Here is a 25278-nt window from a genome sequence, read left to right as displayed (position 1 = left end):
TTAAATCAGCCTGAACAGCAGGAACAGTTATCAGAGAATCAGCTGCTGGATCTTATAAAGCTGCATCAGGACACGTTATTGTTCCAAAGACGTGTGTGTGTGTGTGTGTGTGTGTGTCTGTGTGTGTGTGCAGGAGCAACTCAGCTGCTGTTTCTGTTTCATGTTTGATCAAACATAAAGTCCTCGTGTGTTTGTGGTGAACGTCACCTGAATTTAAAAAAACACATATTTAATGTTGATAAAGTGTAGAAACCTCAGGAGGAGCAACATGTAGCTGAATAAAGACTTTCAGCATTGAGTAAAAAAAAATCTTTGGTTCAGACCAGAGAGGCTCTGGGATGATGATGATGGTGATGATGATGATGATGATGATGATGATGATGGTGATGATGCCAGCAGACGTTTCTTATAGTTGAACTGAGAATCAGGGGACTTGTTCATTAATGCTTGTTGCTAATAAACACTTCAGCAGTCAAATGCATTTGGTTAAACTGAGTTTTACCTGAATTAGAGACGCACGATATCATCGGCTGATAAAAGCTCTAATATGATTGCTGCTGATCATGAGAGGCTGATTTGTCGCCTTCTCCTCCTCCTGACTGTGTTTCCCTCCACGGACTGTTTCTCCCTGACGGTCCCGGTGTTTCCTCCGCAGGCTGAACTTCAATCAGCCGCCCGTCAGACCAGCTTGGATCCGGTTGTATCCAAACGGAGAGCCGAGGCTAACGTTAGCTGGGAGGCTAGCTGGCTGTGCTTCCCTCCTGGTCATGCTGCGGCTAACGCTCCGCTAGCCTCCCAGCTAACGTTAGCCTCGGCTCTCCATGTGGATCCAACCGGAGCACCGAGTCCCGGTTTGTTATTCAGGTTAAAGTGGGAAGAAGCAGCTGAGTGAAGTGCAGCCTGCGGAGGAAACACCGGGACCGTCAGGGTGAAACAGTCCGTAGAGGAGCTGCTGTGTTCGGCTGCACAGATAGGAAACACTTCAGCTGACAGGATGTACCACTCTGTTTGGGGGGAAAAAAAAGTCTTCTTTTTGGTTTATAACGGCGGTTGGCGACCTGCGTTTTAGGTGCATTACCGCCAGTTCCGGAGTGTGGACCAGAGATTAAATCCTACACATTAATCCTGTCTGTCTAATAAACTCAATGAAAACTCTACTGCTGCTCCCACTTGGCAGGTTCATTAAAGTTTTAATGCTGAGCTCCTGAACTCCAGTCTTCCTCAGTTCTTCCTTCATATATTGTCTTTATTGATCATACTTAGAACAATCTATGCTGCATGTATAATAGTCTCCTCAGCCAGCTGGTAATAATATGTGCATATATCAGATATCGGCCACAATGAGTTGGAAATATCGGATATCGGCAAAATATCCAATATCATACATCTCTAACCTGAACACATATTTAGAATTTAATGTATTTCAGTTCAAAGCAGAACAGTTATAGACTTCCTGTCCTGTTTTTGGAAGAAGATATTATTTTTTAGACTAGTCCTGTTTCCCTCAGACACTCAGAGAGATCTAGAGAGATCCTTGAAATCTCATCATCACCATCATCACCATCATCATCATCATCATCCTCATGATCTGACAGCAGTAGCAGATGATGGTTTCCTGCTGTATGAACTGATGGTTGTCTTCCTGTGTGAGCAGGTCTGCTGGCGTCTCCTCAGTCGGCTCCAGGAAACCTCGACACCAACAAGACAAACGACGGTCGCATCAACGGAGGCAGTCGTGAAAACAGCACGGTGGACTTCAGCAAGGTAACGACACTCACATCTGGAAAACTCTCTGAGGAGGTTTATCACACAGCAGGAAATATTTCATACAAAGACTGAAGCTGAAATGACTCATTGATCAGTAATATCAACAGAAAATGAGTCAGCAAATATCTGATCATTGATTGTTTTAATGAAACTCTTTGATTAACTTTCATTTATCATGTAATCATATATCATATAATCAGGCTCGATGCGCCACCTGGTGGTGTAAACGAGCAGCTGCAGGAACACTGGAGGAAGTTCAGAGCAGGATAACTGATGTTTTCCACTCATTTAACCCTTTCATGCAGGAATTATCAAATCAGAGGAATCATTACATTATAACCCTCAAACAAGTGAAAAATCATGTAACTTTTTTTTTTAAATGCATCAACGGAGTAAAAAGTGATTCATGGAAATCAATATAGGAAAAAAAACCACACGTTATACACACATATATTACTACTAAGAGCAAATGGTATGAATACACATAGAAACATGAAATAACAACAACAATAGAGATATTATATACAATATTTGAGAAACATGTCATCGACCCAACAGGCAGAATAAACTAACTGGAGCAGACAGACGTGTTCACACTCACAGAAAATAATGTGCAAGAAAAAAAAAAACTTGATAAAAGTATTTCAAACATCTTATTTAGTTGAAAAATATATATTTCTACCTTTCTCTGAGAATAACAGTATGTAACAGATATTGCTGAGCTACTCGCTGTGATTCAGATGGAAACACTTCAGGGTTCAACGCCTGGTTGTTGGGACGCGGTGCGACAACTTAATGGTTCAAGATGGCTTCCAAACATCTGTCGACTGTAGTGAACAGCGTGCATGAAAGGGTTAATAAATCACGGTGAAAACATTCAGTCATCATGTTTTATTTCTTTTCCTTCTGGTGAGACTGTTGTTAAATGAATTAATAAGAAGGAGACACACAGAGAGACTTCAAGCTGCTCTTTAAATGGATGAATTGAACCTTTATTTACTGTTAATTTGGTGTTAAATATTCGTCTCTGAGCAGGACGGACAGATAATAAACCTCCACATCATTTCACTAATCTCAACAGGTGAGGATTCATTGTGAAGTGTAGTAAATTACACTTCTCACTGAGTCACTGACACACGAGTTAACTATCACACAGCTGTAGTCAATTAAACTACAGATGATTATTTTCTCGATCGATCGATCGTTTGCTCTTTAAAATGTCAGAAAACGGTGAAAAATCTCATCACAGCTTCCAAAAACCCAAAGAGATGTCTGAGCAACAGTCCAAACTATTATTTATTTTATTTATTTGCATCTGTATTTATTGATATTCTAATTGTAAATTCATTAGTTAATAATTCAGGTTGTGATTAGAATGTCTTATAAGTTATTGATTAGTCAAAATGTTTTAAGGAAAGTGGAAACTATGTTAATATATTTCACATCAAACTAAAGTTTCTACAATGAAACATGACAGAGAAAAAGCAGAAGATGAAATGAAAGGGTTAAACGTTTTCAGGCTCCTATTGGTCAGCTCGACTCCCTGAATACTTCCCATCTGTTGCTACATGTGAAGCTCATCTGTATGATCTCTGCTAAACACATTTAAACACAACACACACACACACATGAGCCTCCGCTAACTGACAACGTCACCATAATAAACTACATACTGGTCCCAGTTACTAGACAGAAACCAGCTGACAGACAGACAGCAGCTGCATCTGTAAATACAGATGTTTGTTCCTCACTCTGCTGAATTTGTTCTTATTGTTGTTTCCTTCTTTTACATTTCAGTAAACTGAATCTTTTTTAGATGATTCGTTGGATGGAAGGTGACCTCGGTGTCGGCGGTTTGAAGCTGCTGTGGAGTTAAAGTGTCCTTTAGTGAGACGCTGAACAAATACAAACCATTCACCAGTTTATAGACAAAACACTTAACAGATGAACTGGAAACCTGTGTTGTTTTGACGATGATGTCACTGTGAACACGCTGCTGTCAGTCATGTGACTTTATTACTCATTAGCATGAACCTGAAAGAGCCAATCAGAAACTGTCAAACGGTTTGTTTCTCAGCAGGACTGCGACTGCGTTTGTTTGCTGCGAGCGGCCGGCAGAAAGCCCGCTGTAAGTCTGTTCACCTGTCAATCACCGGCCGTCGACCAGTCAGTGGCGTGTGCTGTGACTCGTGGTGCCGCGCTGTGTTTTTTTTCCATGTGCATGGATCCTGTTATCACTGTCGGTGATGTCGCTGATTCTGACTCCATCAGTCGTTCTGCTCCAAGTGTTTGATGTGAAAATGTTTGTTTGTTTCATGTGAATATTAGTGATGCAGCTCGACAGAGAGGAAGAATCTGTCGTCTTCCTCTTCATCACAACATTTCCATGAATGTCCCGTCATGTCTGAGTGAAGCTAGAAGGAACATTTAAAGACTTTAATATAAATAAAGCCAGTAATGTTACACATTGCATCTCTGGAAACGGCTTTTATTATTCCCAGTAAGTCCCAGTAAGAGATTCTCTGTCACAGCAGCAGTTTTGATTTTCATCTCGTCTGACAGTCTGAAGTGCTGCTAGCGCCCTCTAGAGGCTGCAGAGTTCATCTCTCTGTGTGTTTCAGGTGGATATGAACTTCATGAAGAAGATTCCTCCCGGCGCCGAAGCCTCTAACGTGCTGGTGGGTGAAGTCGACTTCCTGGAGCGTCCGATCATCGCCTTTGTTCGTCTCGCCCCCGCCGTGCTGCTGACCGGCCTCACCGAGGTCCCCGTGCCCACCAGGTAAAACACACACTGGACCCAGTGTTCTGGAGCTGGTTCTGGACCCAGTGTTCTGGACCTGGTTCTGGACCCAGTGTCCTGGAGCTGGTTCTGGACCCAGTGCTCTGGAGGCGGCTAACGCTGGGTCACATCTGTTCGGTCGTGTGTCTGACTGTCTTCCTGTCCGTGCAGGTTCCTCTTCCTGCTGCTGGGTCCGTTTGGAAAAGGTCCACAGTACCACGAGATCGGACGCTCCATCGCCACGCTGATGACGGACGAGGTGAGAGGGTGAAAACTGAGACCCGTAACGTCCGATCCAGATGTGAACAGTGAAGTTTAGTTTAGTTCTGAAACCCACATTCAGATTAGTGGAACCTTTATTTTATTCCCCCCATCCAAACCATTATCCATCCAACATTAGACCAGGACCAGGTCTAGATCAAAAACCAGCACACCTGGAGTCTACTTGTTAATCCACTGCAGGTTTTACAGGTTTAAGTATTGTGGTTTTGGATCTAGACCTGGTCTAATGTGGGTTAGGGGTTAATCTTTGTCTCTCTGGTAGATCTTCCATGACGTCGCCTACAAGGCGAAGGACAGGAACGACCTGCTGTCAGGGATCGATGAGTTCCTGGATCAGGTGACTGTGCTTCCTCCGGGTGAATGGGACCCCAGCATCCGCATCGAACCCCCGAAGAGCGTCCCGTCTCAGGTGAGACCGCCGGTCCGGCAGCACCAGACCTGAACCAGCATCCTGACACTCATCTTTATAGTAAACCGGTTTTTGCTGTTAGTTCGTCATCATATTTAACATGTAGATGATGCGTTTGAGGACAGTCAAGCTGCTACAAGCAAAATGTTTTTCCAAAACTTCAATAATTATTTAATGTTTCCTGGAGATGTTTCACCTTCATCCACCATTAGTTTAATGTTTTCCAGCTGTGCATTGTGGGAGAACTCAGTGTTCTTCAGGCCTTTGCACACTGGACGCGATTTTTTTGGTGCGATTGATTCGCACGTCAGTATATTTTTTCGAGCTGTTGTTTGTGTCGTGAGGACTTTCACACAGAACGAGAATATTAAAAGGCGAAAAAGCGACGTGATGTTTTTTTCGGACTCAGGTGGATTTTTCTGAGTTTTCACACAGCGAATAAAAGCATCAACCAATCACAGAGCGTAATCTGCACAGACAGCTGTTTGTTGCGACGGCCCGCGCAGGGCGTTGAGTATCCTGCTGTGTGTGTTTTGAACTTATTGACTGTGTTTATATTGATTGATCAGCTCCAGGTCTGTCTGTGAGCCCTGCAGGCAGACAGGTAGGTTCACTCAGTAAAGCCGATGGATCAATACATTGATGCATCATCACCATGTATTTATAAATACAAACACTGTGGATTTCTTCCCGTGGAGCCGTCATGCAAACTGTTTAGGTTCAGTAACTCCCTGCTGTCAGTCGGCCATGTGAGGGCGGCTGCTTCATCATCATCACTGGAGGATGTTGACATCATCCTCCAGTGATGATGATGATCTTGTCCTTCTTCTCCTCACTCGAAAGAAGAAGAGGAGAGCGTTATATCCGCTTAATCCACAATAGCAGCGAATGAGCTGCCGCAAATTCCTTCGCAAATTCGTATCGCTGCGGGTGTGAATAGTTTTGATGCGAAACATCTCTGAATACTGACTGTTCACAGTGTGAAGAAAACTACAGACACAAACCTGCTGAGAATCAGTGAGAGCTAAAAGCTAATGTCATGCTAACATGCTGATGTTTAACAGGCGTCATGTTTACCAGGTTCATGCTAACATTTGCTAATTAGCACTAAACACAAAGTACAGCTGAGGCCGACGGGAACGTCGTCAGTTTTGTAGATGTTTGGTCAAATTAAACCTGATGAAGGCTCCAGATGAGAAGTTCAATTCCTCCTCCAATAATTGTTGAAATGAAATTCAAATATTTAAATAAACTTTATCGGTACCTTAAAGTTACATTATAGTCCAAACTAAATTACATATTTGATAATTCTGTCTCACACAAGAAAACAAATAACTGTAAGCAGTGAAATTCATTAGAAAATAAATACAAAATATATCATATGAACCAAACTGTGGGACGGACCGTCGTCCTCACAGCTGCACTGCCAGCAGGCCGTCCTGAGTTCAGCTCTTCCTCTCTGCAGGAGAAGAGGAAGATGCCGTGGGTCCCTAACGGCTCCGCCCACAGCTCTGATGTCATCAAGGAGGCGGAGCATCACACCGGGCCAGAGCTGCAGAGGACAGGAAGGTGAGTCTGCACGCAAGAATCAGCCAGATATGTATATCAATGTCCATCACAGAGCATGATAAAGTTATTACACACCGTATGATCTTCTTCTCTACATATTTTATGTTAAAAAACGAATATTTGCCGATTTATTATCACTTCTTTTTTTTTTAAACTCTCATATCAACATCATCGTCACTACTGGTTGTCTCTGCTGTAAATACATCATGTGTTCATATAACTGCCGTGTGTCAGATGGAGCTGAAATTACCAACGATTTTCATAACTGAATAACTGTTTTTAGCTTTTTGTAGCTGATTCCAGCTCCTCACATGTGATGATTTAATGCTTTACTTTATTGCACATGATGGTAAACTGATTATTTTGTGGTTTTTGTGGACAAAACAAGACATTTGAAGAAATTTTCTTCAAGAATTTATCAGCAGTATTTTTTATAGATAAAACAATTAATTGAAAAAGTAATTCTTCATGAAAATAATAGTTAGTTGCGGAGTCTCAGGTAATAAGATGTTTCTGTGGCTGCACTATAACGTCTCACATGGTAAACTGAGTATAACGTCCATTTCCACACCGACGTATTCACCACTGAGATACTGTTTTCATTCATTAATGATTTCCAGTCGTTTCTACTTTGCTGTTTTCTTGATCGTCGTTCAGCTGCTGATGTTTGACATTAAAAGCCTCCTGAGAAAGAAGAAGATTATTATCTCTGAGCTGCGTTTTAATGTGAAACACCTGCAGGAAGTGTTCAGTTTAAAGTGGATTAAAAACAGAATCAGTGTTGAAGGAAAAAGTGTTTTCAGCAGGTAAACATGAAGGAAGTGTTGACTTCTCTCTAAAATATGATCAAATATAAAACAGGAAGAAGTTAGAAAATAAAAGCTTCGATCCAAAAGGCTTAAACAAAGATGTGAAACCGTCAGGATGATGTATGTCAGTGAATCTCTGCCTGGTCTGTCAGGATTTTCGGCGGTTTGGTGAACGACATTCGGAGGAAAACTCCCTTCCTGTGGAGCGACGTCAGAGACGCCGTCAGCCTGCAGTGTTTGGCGTCCGTCCTCTTCCTCTACTGCGCCTGCATGTCGCCCGTCATCACGTTCGGAGGCCTGCTGGGAGAAGCCACCAAAGGAAACATAGTAAGAACCACACGGAGATTTTTAAAAACGCAACACAGACTATGAGAGGAAGTGAGCTCTCATCTCTATATTTATAATAATAACATGATGTGTCAGTGTGTAATGTGTTGGTGATGAACCTACAGAGAATAACTCGCAGCTCTTCTCGGCTTTACGGAGCTTCATAGTGAGTTTCAGCTCGTTGTTGATCTGTTTTGGTTGACTCTCAGCGCTCTCACAGCGCCGCAGCAGGCAGCTGCTTTCAGAGAAAAACCTCTAAAAGTCCTAAAAACATGTTTTAATCCTGCGTTTTGCAAGAAAACTAAATAGATTTTAAAACGGACCCGAAGCTTAAAAGTCATTTTATGTTTTGTCCAGCTGATCCTCTCTCTCTCTCTCTGATAGAGTGCCATAGAGTCTCTGTTCGGGGCGTCTCTGACCGGCGTGGCCTACTCGCTGTTCGCCGGTCAGCCTCTCACCATCCTGGGAAGCACCGGTCCAGTTCTGGTCTTTGAGAAGATCCTCTTCAAGTTCTGCAGGTGAGTCAGGGCCGGCCAGGCTCCGCCCCCTGTCCAGGTGACTGAAGCTCCTCATGTTGAGACCCTGAATATTAGACTCACTGCTTTTATTCTCAGCGTCAGCTGACTGACACGAAGAGACGTCAGAATCTTTCTGTTACGTGTTTTAACATTATGTTGACAGAACAAGAAGAAGGTGAAACTCAGCAGGAACATGACGGTTATCTAACACATTTCAGATGTAATAACTTAAAGGACACATATTCTGCACGTTTCCAGGTGTATATTTATACTCTGGAGCTCTGCTGGAATATCTCTGCATGATTTACAGATTAATAAAAACATAATAAAAACCTGGACTTTGACTTGCAGGCAGCATTTCTACGTACGTTCACCTCACGTTCAACAAGATTTAAATAACAGGAAACCACAATAAGCTGAATATTGAACCTTTTTAATAATGATATTCTGTTACTCAATACAACAAACTCTGGAGCTCAGAGAAGATTTAACCTTCTTTCAGGCGACGTCAGTTTTAATTTTAGTTCTCACAACTTATCATCATCATCATCATCATCGTCAGCATCATCGTCAGTGTAGTGAAGGACAGTAACTCTGCTGTGCTGGGATGTCAGATCGTATTAACCCAGAAGAACCCTTTCAATATTCTGGAAAGTTCCTCATACAGCTTTATTATCCTTGATTTTAACTCATGAAGTCCCTAAAGTGACATCTACTGAACATCCTGCTGCAGTCATGTGACAATGTGTGAATCTGTGCACCCATGACATCACTTCCAAAATGGCGGTGTGCCTGGTCAGCAGACGTGACAGAACTAATTTTGTTACTAAAGGTTTCAACCCATTTAATAAGACGTCCTGTATTACATTGAACCTAACATCGTTATGAAATATATGTTACATTACAGATCTTTGACACTGAAGGTAGAATTTCAAAATAAAATTCAGAAATGTGTTCCTAGTGGTCCAGTTGGTTTCCTCTAAGGAGAACTGGGTTCTTCTGGGTTAAAGGTTTTGATGAGTTGAACTGAATGTTCAGGCTGAACGACCGAACCGCTGAATCAGACCTTTGTGTTAAATTTTTTGGAGCCAAGAGGTCGCAGATTACTGTGAATTCGGGATCAGCTGTGTAATTGACTTTAGGGCGGATTGTACATTTGTGCTCATAAGCTTTTATTTTTTTTTTGGTTGTTTTTTTATTTGTTCGTCTGAGGATTAAAAAGCTTTTTTCAGATGAAAAAGTGTTTTGTAACACTTATATAAAACCTGCTCCATTTCCCGCCAGGTTATATCATTCTTCATTCTTCCAGGAAAACGCGTCAGAGGAGCTTTCAGCATCTGCATCCACATCAGAAACATCCGAAAAGGACAGTTTCTGATGTTTTAATTGTTTCTCAGTTAGAGAAAAGTATTTACTAAACTTTGTCTTGTTCCAGCTTCTCGAATGTGAAGATTTTATAACAGTAAACTGAACATCTTCAGGTTTAAACTGTCGATCGGACAAAACAAGACATTTGAAGACTTCTGCTTTATTGTAACAGACATTTTTGTCTATTTTCTGATATTTTATACAACAAACTGGTTCATCTGCTCATCAAGTTGCAGCCGTGATCTTATTAACTGAACATATTTGTCATATTTCCGGTTTAGTTTATGACTTTGGATCATTAAAACAGGAGAAACAACAAGGATCAACAAAGTCAAAGAGAAATGAAGAGAAAAAAGTTCATATGAAAATAAATCAAATGTTGACCCTCAAACATCAGCCGGAGCCGAACCTGCAGAATCAGCTGATCGATCGATCGGTTGCTTCATTTGTCTTTTCAGTCTGGAAACAGTTTATTTACTTTATAGAAGATTAAAACTGTCTAAATAAAAGCAAATCAAACAAAGACATAAAGTGAAAAACAATCCACATTATTTTATGTATTTTCCCTTTAAGACTATTCAGCTTTTTGTCTTTAATAAATGAATGATTTTGTTTTTCTCATGGTGACGAGTTAAACATTAAAATCAAACCACAACAGAAAACAAAGCAGAGCTGCTGTTAGTTTTCATGAAGCGGAGGACGGAGAAATAAAAATTAGTCCAATCACAGCTTGGGGGCGGAGCCATGTGCAGAGACAAAAAGCTAAATAACTGTCATTCAACATGTTTTTCATTTGATTATGACACAGTAAACATGTATATATATAAAAAGGAAACACAGATAACAACGTGCGCTGTGTTTCAGTTTATTTATTTGTTTTCATGTAGTCATTTTAAACCTTCCATAGACCTGCAGCTGCTGCTCGGTTCCTTCACGTTTCAGGTTTTTCTTTCAGTACAGTTTCAAGAGTTTTTACAGCATAAATCTGTAAATGAACTCAGCAGCTTCTGGTGTATCAGACGGTTTGTGAGCCACGTTTTCCAAATCTAAATCTCTTTAATGTGAAATATGAAGAACGAGAACGTCAGAGGATGAAGTTCAAGTCAGAATATTTGATTGTTTTTGTTCAAAAGTAGAAAACAACCAAGAGAAATATCCTCTGAAGTGACGATGATTAGAGGTCTTGATGGTAGTTTTGCAGTGAGTCAGGAAAGAGTCTGTAATCCAGTTCTGGTTCCGTGTTGGTTTTCGGTGAACCGGCATCACGTTGCTCCTCACATGGGGAACAGCAGGAAGCCGCTGAAGGTGCTGTGGTGGTTGCTGTTGTCCCAGATCTGAGTGTTGTGCCACAGTTTCAGCGAGAGTCTGTCGCCTCCCTCCAGCAGCAGGGCGGCGCCGTTGGACGCCGTGTCGCTGCCCTCACCGGACGACTGCTCGTGGGCGATCAGCTGGATCTGAGCGTCGTTTTTGTAGAGCACGGCGCTCATGGGGAAGTCGGTGGGGGCGTTGGCGGTGAAACGGACGTAGTAGACGCCACGAACAGGTGCTGTGAACTCACCTGGAGGAGGAAGAGTTAATAAACAGTGAGGTATGGCAGGTGAGGAGGGACAAATTACAGTTAAAAAATTCCAGAAAGCCCTTATTAGTTGTTATTTAGTGTTTGTATTGTAATGTAGCTTTAAAAATGCAAACCTGGTCAAACAGGAAATTAATTAGTGAAATTTAATTTCTCAGATTAAAATCATAGATATGATATAAAAATACAGTTTTTCACCTTAAAGACAAAAGTTCTTTGACATTTTGAGTCACAGTTGAAACATTTATTTCTCTTTTTATTAGTATTTCTAATCAAAAGAGTGAAAACAAACATGATAAAACCGATAAAACAGGTTTTATGACCATTTCCCTCCTTGGTGGAAAATAACATTTTGTAGTGCTTTTATTCTCTAAAAACATCTGCAAACAGGAAGTGGTATCACTGACCGGTCTCTGAGTTGTACGTCTGTCCGATGTTGGTCAGGACGTCTTTGTAGATGAGTTTCTGGCTTCCTGACGTCGTCTTCTGAAGGCCGTTACCGCCCAGAGAAACGGCGAACGCCACCTTTGGTACATCTTTGGACATGGAGACACATGGTGGAAGATCATTTAAAGTGCTGCTACTTTGACTTTTAAGATGAGGGAATTCCAGTAGATTGAAACAAATGTTAAAATATTCAAATATTTCTAATATTTGATTAAATAAACAGCCTTTAAATGCTGAACAGGCCTGTAGCAATACATCCAGCCTTTATGTTTACTGTTCAAACTTTAATATAGACAATAATAATAATACATAGCAGAAACATTTCATCAGCTTTTTAACAGCAGCTGAAATGATGTAGTTTTAGTTGAAGTGCTGATATTTATTGTAAGCAGCTAAAATAACCACAAGAGGGCGCTGATGCTCCACCGTCAGCAGCATTATGTTTACCAGGATGAAGTTCTCTGTTTTGTGCTTTTGATTTATTGCTGCTATTAAATCCAACAGTATCTGACCTCTCATCTCCTTCAGCTGCTTCTCTGTGGACTTCAGTCTCTCCTCCACACCTAGAAAAACACAGAAAGACTCCATTAATCATCTCCAGTATTTCAGTCTTTTTATGAGATTCTCCTGGAAAATAACATCATTTGACGTTTTATTTAATTTTCCCAGAAATTGGCTCATAGCAGCAGACAAAGATTATGAACATCAGCGCTGCTTTCAGAAGATATTTACACAAAACATCTTCAGAAATTATAATTAATAACGTGGAAACGACCTTTAAGAGCAGGAAATACAATCTAAAGTCTCAGACGATAAATACTCTTAAACCACTTTTCATGAGATATTTTACATCACAAAACTGAGCAGAAATTATAAACCATAAACTAAATGAGAAGCTATAAAGATGAGTCGAGGTGCAGTTCAGTGTCTGCGTCATGCAAACAGACTCACTGAGGTTCTCAGTCTGTAGCTTCTTCAGCGACTCCTGAAGAACCTTCAGCTCAATTTCAACATCAAACTCCTTCGGAGCTTCATCGATCCTTCAAAGACACAAAAACAAACATCTATAGGACTCAGTAAATGAGTTTGAGTAGAAACAAGATTCAAATGAAAAGTGTTTCCTGTTGTCTGAAGAGTAAAAGCAGCTTTAATGTCACCGACACAACAGCAGCGGATGGAAACAAACGTTCACTACGTTTTCTTGTGGCGAGTTTCTGGAAGTTAAATTTATGAGCTAATTTATCACTGTGTCAGATGTCACAGTGTTTCTGGTCTGGACATCAAAATCATGACAGAAATGCTCAAATAAGGCAGCGTGCATTTAGACATGAGTATTATTATTATTATTATTATTATTGAGTTATGAGGGTGAGCATTGATCTCCTCCTTGCTGCTGATGCTGGTGAAGGTTCTGTCCTGAGAAACAGACCTTTACTTTGTAGTTTCACATCATCTAATGCTTCTCTTCATTTTTACCAGTAAAGTTTTTCCGTATTTGAATCAAGGGTCTACGGACTTCTTCATGTTAATGAAAATGTTCAGTCCTGTTTTTTTTTATTACCTTAGTGTTAATAAAGGTTATTATCTATTAAGTATTAGTTGTAATATGAGATTGATGTGATTTTAATGATGTTGCTCCTCACATGGGGAACAGCAGGAAGCCGCTGAAGGTGCTGTGGTGGTTGTTGTTGTCCCAGATCTGAGTGTTGTGCCACAGAACCATCTTCAGCTTGTCGCCCTTCTCCAGCAGCAGGGCGGCGCCGTTGGACGCCGTGTCGCTGCCCTCGCCGGACGGCTGCTCGTGAGTGATGAGCTGGATCTGGGCGTCGTTTTTGTAGAGCACAGCACTCATGGTGAATTCGGTGGGGGCGTTGGCGGTGAAACGGACGTAGTAGACGCCACGAACAGGTGCTGTGAACTCACCTGGAGGAGGATTTAGTCGAGTGAACCACCGATAAGGGTTTGTGATAGTAAATAGTGGTAAAGACAGTTGGTGTTTCACAGGTTTGCCGCTTTATCTCACCTGTCTCAGCGTTGTAAGCCCCGCCCACGTTGGTCAGGACGTCCCTGTAGATCAGATCTTTGTTCCCAGACGTCGTCTTCTGGAGGCCGTTTCCTCCCAGCGAGGCGGCGAACGCAACTTTAGGAGTTTCTGTAGGAACAAAAGCTCTCTCTGACTAACATGAAACACTGTGAATCCAGAGTGGATTGAGATAATCTGCATCTGTTACAGCTGTGTTAGAATTAATGTTAGAATGTTTTCTGGTCTGCACATATAAATTAATTTTTATGCATACAAATAAAGAAAAGAGACAGATCCATGAAGTTTTCTGCAGCTTATAACATGTTAAGTTAGATCTGGAAACTTCGAACAACAAAAGCAAATCAATCAAACAGTCATCTCTCTATCATCAATCTAGAAAATCTACAGTTAGTTTCTGTGTCTTTGCACCTTTATCTTGACATTTCTCACCTCTGACTCTCTTCAGTTCGCTCTCAGCCGCCTCCAGACGCTCCACCATCGCTGTGAACAAGAAGAGAGAAATAACGTTAAAAATAAAAATGAAATTTGTCCCGTAAGTCGAGCGGGTGTGAGCCGAGCGTTACCTCGTCTCTCCGCCTTCAGCTCCTCCAGAGCGGTCTGGACCTTCTTCAGCTCGGCCCGGCTGTCGAGGGGCTGAGCCGAGCCGAGCCGGGCCAGGCAGGCCAGGGTCAGCAGCAGCAGGACGGAGAGTCGCAGAGACATCACGAGTTACAGGATGAGACGAGGAGGACGGAGAGGCTGCCGCTTCTTATAGAGAAAGCTCTCTGTGGTCTTTGGCCTCAGCTGATTAGTCCGTGTTGACTCTGTTGATCCAGGTCGAGATCCAGACTCCTGATAACTCTGAATCCAGGTCAGCGGGGAGACTCTGTCCTGCAGAGCTGCATCACTTTCTGTCTGTTTATCACACTAAACAACACGACATGAGCAGCGTTCTGCAGCTGGAACCTTTTGAGATCTTGTTTATGATGATTTTTCTTTTTGGACTCTTGGAGCTGAGATGCTTTTAGTAGCATCATTTTGGAAAAATCCAAAGACATCAAATATAGTGAGCTTCATTTTGGGCTACGATACTTCACATACAGTAGCTGCAGCAAAGTTGGTGTAATGGCAGTTTTCACAGTTTTAGTTTGAGCCACTTGGTTCTCTTTAGTTTGTCTCTTTGCTTGGATGCGTTTCTGTGTCGTAACTTCCTGCTGTGCATCCATCTCAGATTACTCAGGAATCCACACAGTCAAATAAAATATTCTGATGCTTTACTTCTCTCTCCAAGCAGCAACAAAATTATAATCCACAGGAGTATCCAAAGACAAGAACTCTAAGTATTCCAATAGTCCAGATGAACAGTCATTGAACAGTAAGGCCGATCCCCTTCACCAGTCTAGATTACGACACTGGGAGGCACATTTTACCAGTAATGACCCAGTAATACATTCACAGAGCTATCAGCAACTATTAAAACGCAGCTGATTTAATCATTTATAGAGCAAAAAATATTCATAATTAGTCAACAGTTATATTTTTTTTTTCTTTTAATACTTTTTATTGTCATTGTGTTTTCAGCTCTGGACACAACAGCATGAGCAGACGCACAATATAACACCAAACAACACTGAACAAATACAACAATACGTTCTCTTCTTCAGTTTCTCTGTATTCTAACAGCATCATGTTTATGTAAATGATCCATTTTTCCAGCTCTCAGTTTCTATTTATAGATATTTTTTCTGGCTATAAGCAGAATTTCCATCTCTTCTCTGTTCGGCCTCCTCAGTGTTCACGAGAACAGCAGCTCCTATGAAGTCCCATAATGTCTCTGATAGTTGCATCTACATGATCCCAGAAAGACGTTAGTTTAGAGCCTCCAGGTGTTCAACTGTCTGCTTCTGATCTGCTGTGTGAAGAAGAAGAACTGAGTTAGATTCTTCCAACCAAACTCTCTCCATACTCATGAGTTAGTAGCAGTTAGTAGCAGTACACACTGTGTCACACACGTTCCATACCGTTCTTCATCTGAATGTCAGTATTTAACTCTGATCCTCTTTTGTTCTGTATGTATAACGTTGAGTTTCCTCTGCTCTGTCAGACCTGCAGAAGGCTGAGCTGAGCTCTGTAGTGTTAATCTGCAGGAGGAAGAGTCCTACAGGCAGGTAGTAGGTCTGCAGGAGGTAGAGTCCTACAGGCAGGTAGTAGGTCTGCAGGAGGTAGAGTCCTACAGGAAGAGTCCTACAGGCAGGTAGTAGGTCTGCAGGAGGCCGAGTCCTACAGGCAGGTAGTAGGTCTGCAGTAGGTAGAGTCCTACAGGAAGAGTCCTACAGGCAGGTAGTAGGTCTGCAGTAGGCCGAGTCCTACAGGCAGGTAGTAGGTCTGCAGTAGGTAGAGTCCTACAGGCAGGTAGTAGGTCTGCAGTAGGTAGAGTCCTACAGGCAGGTAGTAGGTCTGCAGTAGGTAGAGTCCTACAGGCAGGTAGTAGGTCTGCAGGAGGTAGAGTCCTACAGGCAGGTAGTAGGTCTGCAGTAGGTAGAGTCCTACAGGCAGGTAGTAGGTCTGCAGGAGGTAGAGTCCTACAGGAAGAGTCCTACAGGCAGGTAGTAGGTCTGCAGGAGGCCGAGTCCTACAGGCAGGTAGTAGGTCTGCAGTAGGTAGAGTCCTACAGGAAGAGTCCTACAGGCAGGTAGTAGGTCTGCAGTAGGCCGAGTCCTACAGGCAGGTAGTAGGTCTGCAGTAGGTAGAGTCCTACAGGCAGGTAGTAGGTCTGCAGTAGGTAGAGTCCTACAGGCAGGTAGTAGGTCTGCAGTAGGTAGAGTCCTACAGGAAGAGTCCTACAGGCAGGTAGTAGGTCTGCAGGAGGCCGAGTCCTACAGGCAGGTAGTAGGTCTGCAGGAGGCCGAGTCCTACAGGCAGGTAGTAGGTCTGCAGGAGGAAGAGTCCTACAGGCAGGTAGTAGGTCTGCAGTAGGTAGAGTCCGACAGGCAGGTAGTAGGTCTGCAGTAGGTAGAGTCCTACAGGCAGGTAGTAGGTCTGCAGGAGGTAGAGTCCTACAGGCAGGTAGTAGGTCTGCAGTAGGTAGAGTCCTACAGGCAGGTAGTAGGTCTGCAGTAGGTAGAGTCCTACAGGAAGAGTCCTACAGGCAGGTAGTAGGTCTGCAGGAGGAAGAGTCCTACAGGCAGGTAGTAGGTCTGCAGGAGGAAGAGTCCTACAGGTAGAGTCCTACAGGCAGGTAGTAGGTCTGCAGTAGGTAGAGTCCGACAGGCAGGTAGTAGGTCTGCAGTAGGTAGAGTCCGACAGGCAGGTAGTAGGTCTGCAGTAGGTAGAGTCCGACAGGCAGGTAGTAGGTCTGCAGTAGGTAGAGTCCGACAGGCAGGTAGTAGGTCTGCAGTAGGTAGAGTCCGACAGGCAGGTAGTAGGTCTGCAGTAGGTAGAGTCCTACAGGCAGGTAGTAGGTCTGCAGTAGGTAGAGTCCGACAGGCAGGTAGTAGGTCTGCAGGAGGCCGAGCTGCAGTGTAGTTTTAACTTTTGTGATCCAGCTGCATTTTGAGTTTCTTCACATGTGGCAGGTTTATGAAAGCACATAACACCAAAGAAGAAAATCCGGAGGCTTTACCTTGTAATAATGACTCATATAATATCATATAATATCTCATAATTAGATAACAGTGTTACAAAATATTCTGTGACCTCATTAGAAATTCCAGCTGTATCGACACGGCAAACGTTTACTTTATTGCTGCTTTATTACATAACAGAACTTACAGTATAGTAATAACACAACATGGATAAAGTACAACAAATGTTACCTAAACAAAGGAAAAAGATTTTTCAAAAAGACACATTATAAATAACTTTTGGCTTCTCTGATTGTAATTTTAAACATAGATGAGCCGTTTAAATAATTTTAACTTTGTTGAGTAACTTTCTCTATAAATTCATCATGCTTACATTCTCACATTCAAACAAACAGCTGTCCTCACCTAAACATACAGACAGCATCTCTCTGCTTCTGCTTTTCATGCAACAGATACTTTAACAATTTAAGCTCCTGTTTAAATTCTACATAAAGATCACACGCCGTCATATTTTTGAGCTCACTGATCTTTCAGCGTCTGTTCAACAGTTTCAACCTGCTGATGTCGTTAAAAGACGAACCTCAGTCATCCAGTATCTGCTGACCTGAAAGACCCGCAGTGACCTGATAGACCCATACAGACCCGAATTATGTAGGTTGAGCAAATAGTGTTACATCATTTGACTGAGTTCAGTTCATCAGCCTCCCCCCAGAAGCCAATAATAATTCTCTCGTAGCTGAGATGCTTTCACAAACATTTTTGGTTCCGTAATATTCAAAATAGAGTCATGAATTTTGATAGCTGATGTATGACTTTGTCTACATGAAGCATCTTGTTCGAGCTGAACAGACAGAGAAAACTAGATCTAAGTCATAATTACAAGATAAAGCCTCCGATTTCTCTCCCTTTGGTGAATCCATATGGACTCAAAATGCAGCTTCAGTCTTTGTCACTGACATTCTCTAAATTTCATAACAGTATTTATATTTTCCAGCGTTTTGTTAACTGTTGGGACCTTTGACCTCTTTCCTCTCTGTGGTTTCAGACGCTCAGATTCTTCAGCAGGATTCAAATGTAAAGACACATAAACGATAAAATGAGTATCTTTTAAAATAATCTATAGATTAGTTTAATTCATATTGTGTCTGCTCAGATCATCAGTTCATCATTTGGTTTGAAACCAGAATCATCTGAACTGCAGTTTCAGTACAGTTCAGTAGGGAGAGTATTGATCATGTTAGGGTTCAGTTACTTAACATTCTGCTCTCTGATTGGTTACTTCAGTGGTCAGGACCTCATATCAGCAAACCGACTGGACTGTCTGAACATACTGTGAATGTTTAGGATTAATACAAACACCAGCAGGGATGTTCTGTGACTCTGTGGGAGTCATTTTAATGCCTTTAACCTGCCTGATCATTAAATTACATAATCATAAACTACAAATCCTGTAAACTTCATGTTCCTCATTGATTTATTTCCTTTCAGGCAGCCGCTGGTTTCAGTCTTTTTCTAACATACAATCAGTTAATCAATTAGATGAACAACATGAAATTAATTTGTAACCATTGTGATGATTGATTTAACTGACTGAGTCAATCAAATGAAATGCCAGTCTCTGGTGTCTGCTTCTCCAATATCAGGATCTGCTTATTTTCTCTGTTTTATATGATTAAAAACTGAATATTTAAGGCTTTTGGACTTCTGGTCGACGTCACTTTGGGCTCTGAAAAAGTTGTTGGTGCTGCTAAGAGCTGCATCACAGTCACCGTCTCTGTTGTCCAAAGGTTAGAAGAGCAAACGTGGAAAAAGTATGACGTGAATTTAACCGTTTCTTTAATGAGAAATGTTTTCATTCAGCAGCTGATTGTTAAATCTCAGACTATCGTCTGATGAAGCAGGGAGAGATTTCTGCTTTATAAGATTTTTCTGGAAAAATGATTAAACCAACATCTGCCTGGAGGAAAGGAAGGATGACCAGCAGTACGGTCCCTAAAATATCTGTTTTACTGTTCCCATCATCTCCTGTTGTCCTCAGTGACTACGGCCTGTCCTACCTGTCCCTGCGGACCAGTATCGGCCTCTGGACGGCCTTCCTCTGCCTGCTGCTGGTCGCCACCGACGCCAGCTCGCTGGTCTGCTACATCACACGCTTCACCGAGGAGGCCTTCGCCGCCCTCATCTGCATCATCTTCATCTACGAGGCGTTGGAGAAGCTGGTCCACCTCGGGGAGTCCTTCCCCATCAACATGCAGAACCACCTGGACAACCTCACCTTCTACACGTAAGACCGCAACAGCAGGGAGGGACGCCGTACACATCAAGGTTGAATGATTCAAGGAAAATATGTAATTGCAATTTTTCTGACCAATATTTGGATTGGAGTTTAAACTGGGATTATTCTCTATGAATTAATCTCCAGAGCAGCAGTTCCTTAGTATTTATCAACCACATTCTTTACAAAAGTCAAAGAATGTGTCTGTATTTATGCAAATAGTCACTGTGGTTCAGGAGCTTCAGACATTTTGGTTTGTCATTTTAGTTTTTAAGATATGTTTCTACCAAGCACATTCACAGTTTTATTTCTATGTGAAAAGAAAAAGAAGTTGTTGTGAAGGACGTCCAGAGTTCTCGTCCAAACCTGTGATTTAGAGAAACATTTTCAGCTAAACTCAGCTGGTTTTCTGAAGATAAAATGACTCATCTAGTTCACATTAGTGCCTGTACTTAACATTGTTACCCAGTAACTTCTTGATAATCTCACCAGTAGTGGAGTAAAAATGTAAAGTTTGTCCTGATTAAAATCTAAATGGTTCAATTAATCAATAACTGGACTGGTGTCTAATCAATCATCAGGTTCAGTAGAGCAGCGTTCACCATGGCAGCTGATCAAAGTCTTTTCACAAAAATGTTAAAAGTTTTAGTCAAATTTTATTTCTTTGATTTTATTATATTCAACAACAACAACTAAAGACATTTTATTGTAGTTTTTGTTGAGCATTTTTAATTATGTCCTGTAAACATTTTGAAGTTACAGCTATCACCACCACCAGTTTACAGTTCAGTTTTTATTTGTTGATGAAAAATATAAAACATTTCGACATAGTTCTCATTTTCAAAGGTTACTTTTTCTATAGTTTTTAGTCTTATCATGAGAAAAGTTTGTCAACGAGTCCTTTTCGTTGTAGTTTTCATTGACACTATTAGAAGAATTTTTCTGTCTCTGGTGTTTTGGGTTTTTTTAACCTGTTGTTCTGTTTCAGGTGTCAGTGTTCTCAACCAGCCAACGCCTCGGCTGAGACCCTGCAGATCTGGAACCAAAACGGCTACAGCGCAAACAACATCTCATGGGATCAGCTGGGTGTCAAGGTCTGATATAAACATAGTAACACATCACATGTTCTGATGTTTTCTGCAAGAAACGGCAGCAAATCCAAGAAAAATATCTACAGATTTTTATCTCTTTTCTTAACAATAGTTATATTCATAAACAAGTAGACTGCTTGTTTTATAAGATGGGTTTAAGTATAATAATCAGTGGCTGTTGAGGTTAAAGAGAGATTAAGGGCACTTTGGAGAAGAATGAAACACAAATAAGATTAGAAAAACTCCCACCAAACAGCTGGCAGATACAGCTTGTTTGAACATAAACTTTTAACCTTTCTTACTTTATATTTCCTTAATTGAACATTTATTCGGAAAGTCTCCCTTCAGACTGACATCAGGAGAAGTGAAATTATCTGCTGAGAGCTGAACTTGTTGTCTGAAAGCTTTATTGACTTTGTATTTGTAGAGAGAAGTTGGAGGTTTTCACATTTACTTCAATACAGTCGGAGTTTGATCACAGCAGCATCTGGTGGAAATTAGAGGAACTGCAGCTCTAACTGGAACAATCTCTCTCTTTCTCTCTCTCTCTCTCTCTCTCTCTCTCTCTCTCTCTCTCTCTCTCTCTCTCTCTCTCTCTCTGCAGGACTGTAAGACGTTACACGGTGAGTTTGTCGGCTCGGCCTGCAGCCATGAAGGTCCCTACACCCCCGACGTCCTCTTCTGGTCCATCATCCTCTTCTTCACCACCTTCTTCCTCTCCTCCTTCCTCAAACAGTTCAAAACCAAACGATACTTCCCCACCAAGGTCTGTTTGTCTGCCCCATCATTCACACACAAGATGTGAGCGGAGAGAAAACCTGGACGACATTTCAGTCATGAACGTTTTGTGTCTGCAGGTTCGATCGACCATCAGTGACTTTGCCGTCTTCCTGACCATCATGATCATGGTGCTGGTGGATTATCTGGTGGGAGTTCCCTCACCTAAACTCCACGTACCCGACCGCTTCGAGGTAACACCTGACCCCCCCCCCCCCCTTCTGTCTGTCTGTGTTTATTGCCGCTCAAAACGTCTGTCAGGAGGGTTTGTTGTTTGTTCTTAAACGCTCTTTCTGGAATAAACCGCTGTTGTGTTGTGAAAGAAACAAGTGATGGTAAAAATGTGTTTTCCTTTAAGAGATCCTGAAAGGAAGTTGTGGCTAATTGCTGTTAAAATGGACGTAAATACACCATTTGCAGCTCAGTAGAGGAGGAGCTGTGAGAAAATGTCACAAGTTGAGCTGATAACAGCTGACGAGGAGCTCGGTGTAAATGAATACATAGACAGACTGAAACTCTGGAAGATACCGACTCAGTTCAGCTAACTGAGGCTGCTGAAGCTGAACTCTGGAACGAGAGCTGTGGATTTCGTCCCTCATCTCTTACGGTGTTGTCTCGTTCAGGGTCAGTGTGGAGAGAAGGAACTGTAACAGCAAACAAGAACCTTTCACGTACATGATGGGACATCAGTGTTGTATAAAGACAGACTTGAAAAAACCTGAACATATCCTTTAATGTTGTAACGCTGCCGTCTCTCTCTGTCCGTTCAGCCCACATCCAACACTCGTGGGTGGCTGATCTCCCCGCTGGGACCGAACCCCTGGTGGACACTGCTGGCTGCCGCCGTCCCCGCGCTGCTCTGCACCATCCTCGTCTTCATGGACCAGCAGATCACCGCCGTCATCGTCAACAGGAAGGAGAACAAACTGAAGGTCAGGATGACGGACGGCTCACACAGGACAGGTTTGTCTCTGACGGAGCAGCCAGATGATTAACCTCCCCTCCCTGTGGATGTTTCGGTTGTAGAAAGGCTGTGGCTATCACCTGGACCTCCTGGTGGTGGCGGTGATGCTGGGCGTGTGCTCCATCATGGGTCTGCCGTGGTTCGTGGCGGCGACCGTGCTCTCCATCTCCCACGTCAACAGTCTGAAGCTGGAGTCGGAGTGTGCAGCGCCCGGCGAGCAGCCAAAGTTCCTGGGAATCAGAGAGCAGAGAGTCACCGGCTTCATGATCTTCGTCCTGATGGGCTGCTCCGTCTTCATGACCTCCGTCCTCAAGGTGAACAACCGCCGTCCTCACGGAGACAGATACCACCTGAGTGTTGATGTTTGGGGTTATTCAGTTGGTGCAATCTGCAACCTCACCACTAGATGTCACTAAATCCTGCACACTGCTCCTTTGAGGTGTTTGGGGTGGTGAATGCATTAATTTGTGGTTTCTTGGCTGTTGATTGTTGTTGCTAGGGGATACTAGGAGTTTTCTAAGGTATTAATATGTGCTGGGTGGTTTGATAAGGTGTTTGGGAATTTATTAATTAATTTATTTATTGCTTTATGTAACAGAACACATTAATAAACTCTGAGAGTTAGTTTTCATGTGCAGTCCCTGGACAGATGTTTCAAAGTCACCCTATAAAAATATATAAGATTTAAAATGAGAAAGTTATTAATAAAAAGAGACAATAATATTATTGAGTGTCTGATAGTTTAGCATAATGTCCTGTATGATATTTACTAATTAAAAGATGCAACACATAATGCAGTTACATGGTTGCTTCAAGTGTTGGAGGTGGTTGCTGCAGCTTTATTAGATGGTTGTTGTTGTCGTTAGAAAACTGGAGTGATGTACAGAACTTTTTATTTATTTATGTATGAAAAGCAATTTTAATTTACTTGAAACCATTTTACAGACTGATTGATCAATTATGAAGTGATCTAATAATGATGATGCTTACTGATGGTGATGATGGTTATTTTATATTTATCAAAAACATGTTCTTATGTCTGTAGAAGAGTGTAAAGATATTTCTGTCTCACTGTGTGATTTTTAATGTTTCCTTCTGGTTTTCAGTTCATTCCAATGCCGGTCCTGTACGGAGTCTTCCTCTACATGGGAGTGTCCTCGCTCAGAGGCATTCAGGTCTGTTTTAGTGTCTCTGCTGCTCCAGTCTGTGTTAAAATGTCTGTGTCTCTGCTGCTTCAGTCTCTGTTAAAATGTCTCAGTGTCTCTGCTGCTTCAGTCTGTGTTAAAATGTCTCAGTGTCTCTGCTGCTTCAGTCTGTGTTAAAATGTCTCAGTGTCTCTGCTGCTTCAGTCTCTGTTAAAATGTCTCAGTGTCTCTGCTGCTTCAGTCTCTGTTAAAATGTCTCAGTGTCTCTGCTGCTCCAGTCTCTTTTAAAATGTCTGTGTCTCTGCTGCTCCAGTCTCTGTTAAAATGTCTCAGTGTCTCTGCTGCTCCAGTCTCTGTTAAAATGTCTCAGTGTCTCTGCTGCTTCAGTCTCTGTTAAAATGTCTCAGTGTCTCTGCTGCTTCAGTCTCTGTTAAAATGTCTCAGTGTCTCTGCTGCTCCAGTCTCTGTTAAAATGTCTCAGTGTCTCTGCTGCTTCAGTCTCTGTTAAAATGTCTCAGTGTCTCTGCTGCTTCAGTCTGTGTTAAAATGTCTCAGTGTCTCTGCTGCTTCAGTCTGTGTTAAAATGTCTCAGTGTCTCTGCTGCTTCAGTCTCTGTTAAAATGTCTCAGTGTCTCTGCTGCTTCAGTCTCTGTTAAAATGTCTCAGTGTCTCTGCTGCTCCAGTCTCTTTTAAAATGTCTGTGTCTCTGCTGCTCCAGTCTCTGTTAAAATGTCTCAGTGTCTCTGCTGCTCCAGTCTCTGTTAAAATGTCTCAGTGTCTCTGCTGCTTCAGTCTCTGTTAAAATGTCTCAGTGTCTCTGCTGCTCCAGTCTCTGTTAAAATGTCTCAGAGTCTCTGACGTCTCGTCCATCTGTCCGTCCCTCTGCAGCTGTTTGACCGTATTAAACTGTTCGGCATGCCGGCCAAACACCAGCCGGACCTGATCTACCTGCGTTACGTTCCGCTGTGGAAGGTCCACATCTTCACTGTGGTGCAGCTGACCTGCCTCATCGTCCTCTGGGTCATCAAGGCCTCGGCCGCCGCCGTCATCTTCCCCATGATGGTGAGACGAACCGAGAGACGACATGTTTTATTTTGTTACTAATAATTTAACATAATAACCTGTCTCCTCCTCGCTGTGCTCTGCAGGTTCTGGCCCTGGTGTTCGTCCGGAAGCTTCTGGACTTCTGCCTCACCAAGAGAGAGCTGAGCTGGCTGGACGACCTGATACCAGAGAGCAAGAAGAAGAAGGAGGACGACAAGAAGAAGAAGGAGAAGGAGGTGAGCCGCAAAACTGGGCTCATTTAAAAAAATCTAAAAAAACAGACTCTGTGGTGCAGTTTCCTCACCAACACTGTGTGTGTGTGTGTGTGTGTGTGTGTGTGTGTGTGTGTGTGTGTGTGTGTGTGTGTGTGTGTGTGTGTGCGTGTGTGTGTCTGCGTGTGTGTTCCAGGATGCTCAGCGGATGCTGGAGGAGGTTGATGGCAATCCGCCGTACGACAGCAGCAACCTCCTCAAGATCCCGATTAAAAACCTGAAAGGACGGTGAGTCGACAACAGAACACACGT

At 42.4% G+C, this 25278-nt stretch overlaps 3 protein-coding genes across 6 annotated transcripts in view; 1 reads left to right on the top strand and 2 right to left on the bottom strand.

Annotated features, from left to right (window-relative positions):
* The window catches only part of slc4a7 (solute carrier family 4 member 7), a 57684-nt gene that overhangs the window by 29714 nt on the left and 2692 nt on the right, over nucleotides 1-25278 (top strand). For all 4 annotated transcript variants that reach the window (XM_042422684.1, XM_042422682.1, XM_042422685.1 and 1 more), the window contains exons 7-23: nucleotides 1655-1764; nucleotides 4389-4546; nucleotides 4718-4805; nucleotides 5091-5237; nucleotides 6703-6806; nucleotides 7768-7942; nucleotides 8327-8460; nucleotides 19497-19742; nucleotides 20722-20827; nucleotides 21429-21590; nucleotides 21682-21795; nucleotides 22372-22533; nucleotides 22628-22879; nucleotides 23672-23740; nucleotides 24599-24772; nucleotides 24859-24990; nucleotides 25163-25254. In XM_042422684.1, the coding sequence (XP_042278618.1) occupies nucleotides 1655-1764; nucleotides 4389-4546; nucleotides 4718-4805; nucleotides 5091-5237; nucleotides 6703-6806; nucleotides 7768-7942; nucleotides 8327-8460; nucleotides 19497-19742; nucleotides 20722-20827; nucleotides 21429-21590; nucleotides 21682-21795; nucleotides 22372-22533; nucleotides 22628-22879; nucleotides 23672-23740; nucleotides 24599-24772; nucleotides 24859-24990; nucleotides 25163-25254 (2425 nt within the window). The remainder of the gene's footprint in view (nucleotides 1-1654; nucleotides 1765-4388; nucleotides 4547-4717; nucleotides 4806-5090; nucleotides 5238-6702; nucleotides 6807-7767; nucleotides 7943-8326; nucleotides 8461-19496; nucleotides 19743-20721; nucleotides 20828-21428; nucleotides 21591-21681; nucleotides 21796-22371; nucleotides 22534-22627; nucleotides 22880-23671; nucleotides 23741-24598; nucleotides 24773-24858; nucleotides 24991-25162; nucleotides 25255-25278) is intronic.
* LOC121904895 (complement C1q-like protein 2) lies at nucleotides 10683-12507 on the bottom strand. Its single transcript, XM_042422686.1, has 3 exons — nucleotides 12364-12507; nucleotides 11812-11940; nucleotides 10683-11386 (listed from the first exon to the last, which is right to left on the bottom strand). The coding sequence occupies exons 1-3, from the start codon at nucleotides 12437-12439 to the stop codon at nucleotides 11103-11105; spliced, it is 489 nt and encodes a 162-aa protein (XP_042278620.1). The 5' UTR covers nucleotides 12440-12507; the 3' UTR covers nucleotides 10683-11102.
* LOC121904896 (complement C1q-like protein 4) lies at nucleotides 12554-16082 on the bottom strand. The gene is made up of 4 exons (XM_042422687.1): nucleotides 15896-16082; nucleotides 14325-15786; nucleotides 13875-14003; nucleotides 12554-13774 (listed from the first exon to the last, which is right to left on the bottom strand). Exons 2-4 carry the CDS (start codon nucleotides 14371-14373, stop codon nucleotides 13491-13493), a joined length of 462 nt encoding a protein of 153 aa, XP_042278621.1. The 5' UTR covers nucleotides 14374-15786; nucleotides 15896-16082; the 3' UTR covers nucleotides 12554-13490.

This window comes from Thunnus maccoyii, chromosome 10 (assembly GCF_910596095.1).
Source record: "Thunnus maccoyii chromosome 10, fThuMac1.1, whole genome shotgun sequence".
Lineage (NCBI taxonomy): Eukaryota > Metazoa > Chordata > Actinopteri > Scombriformes > Scombridae > Thunnus > Thunnus maccoyii.
Note: the sequence above shows the minus strand (reverse complement) of the source record. Positions and strands in the feature narration are given on the sequence as shown.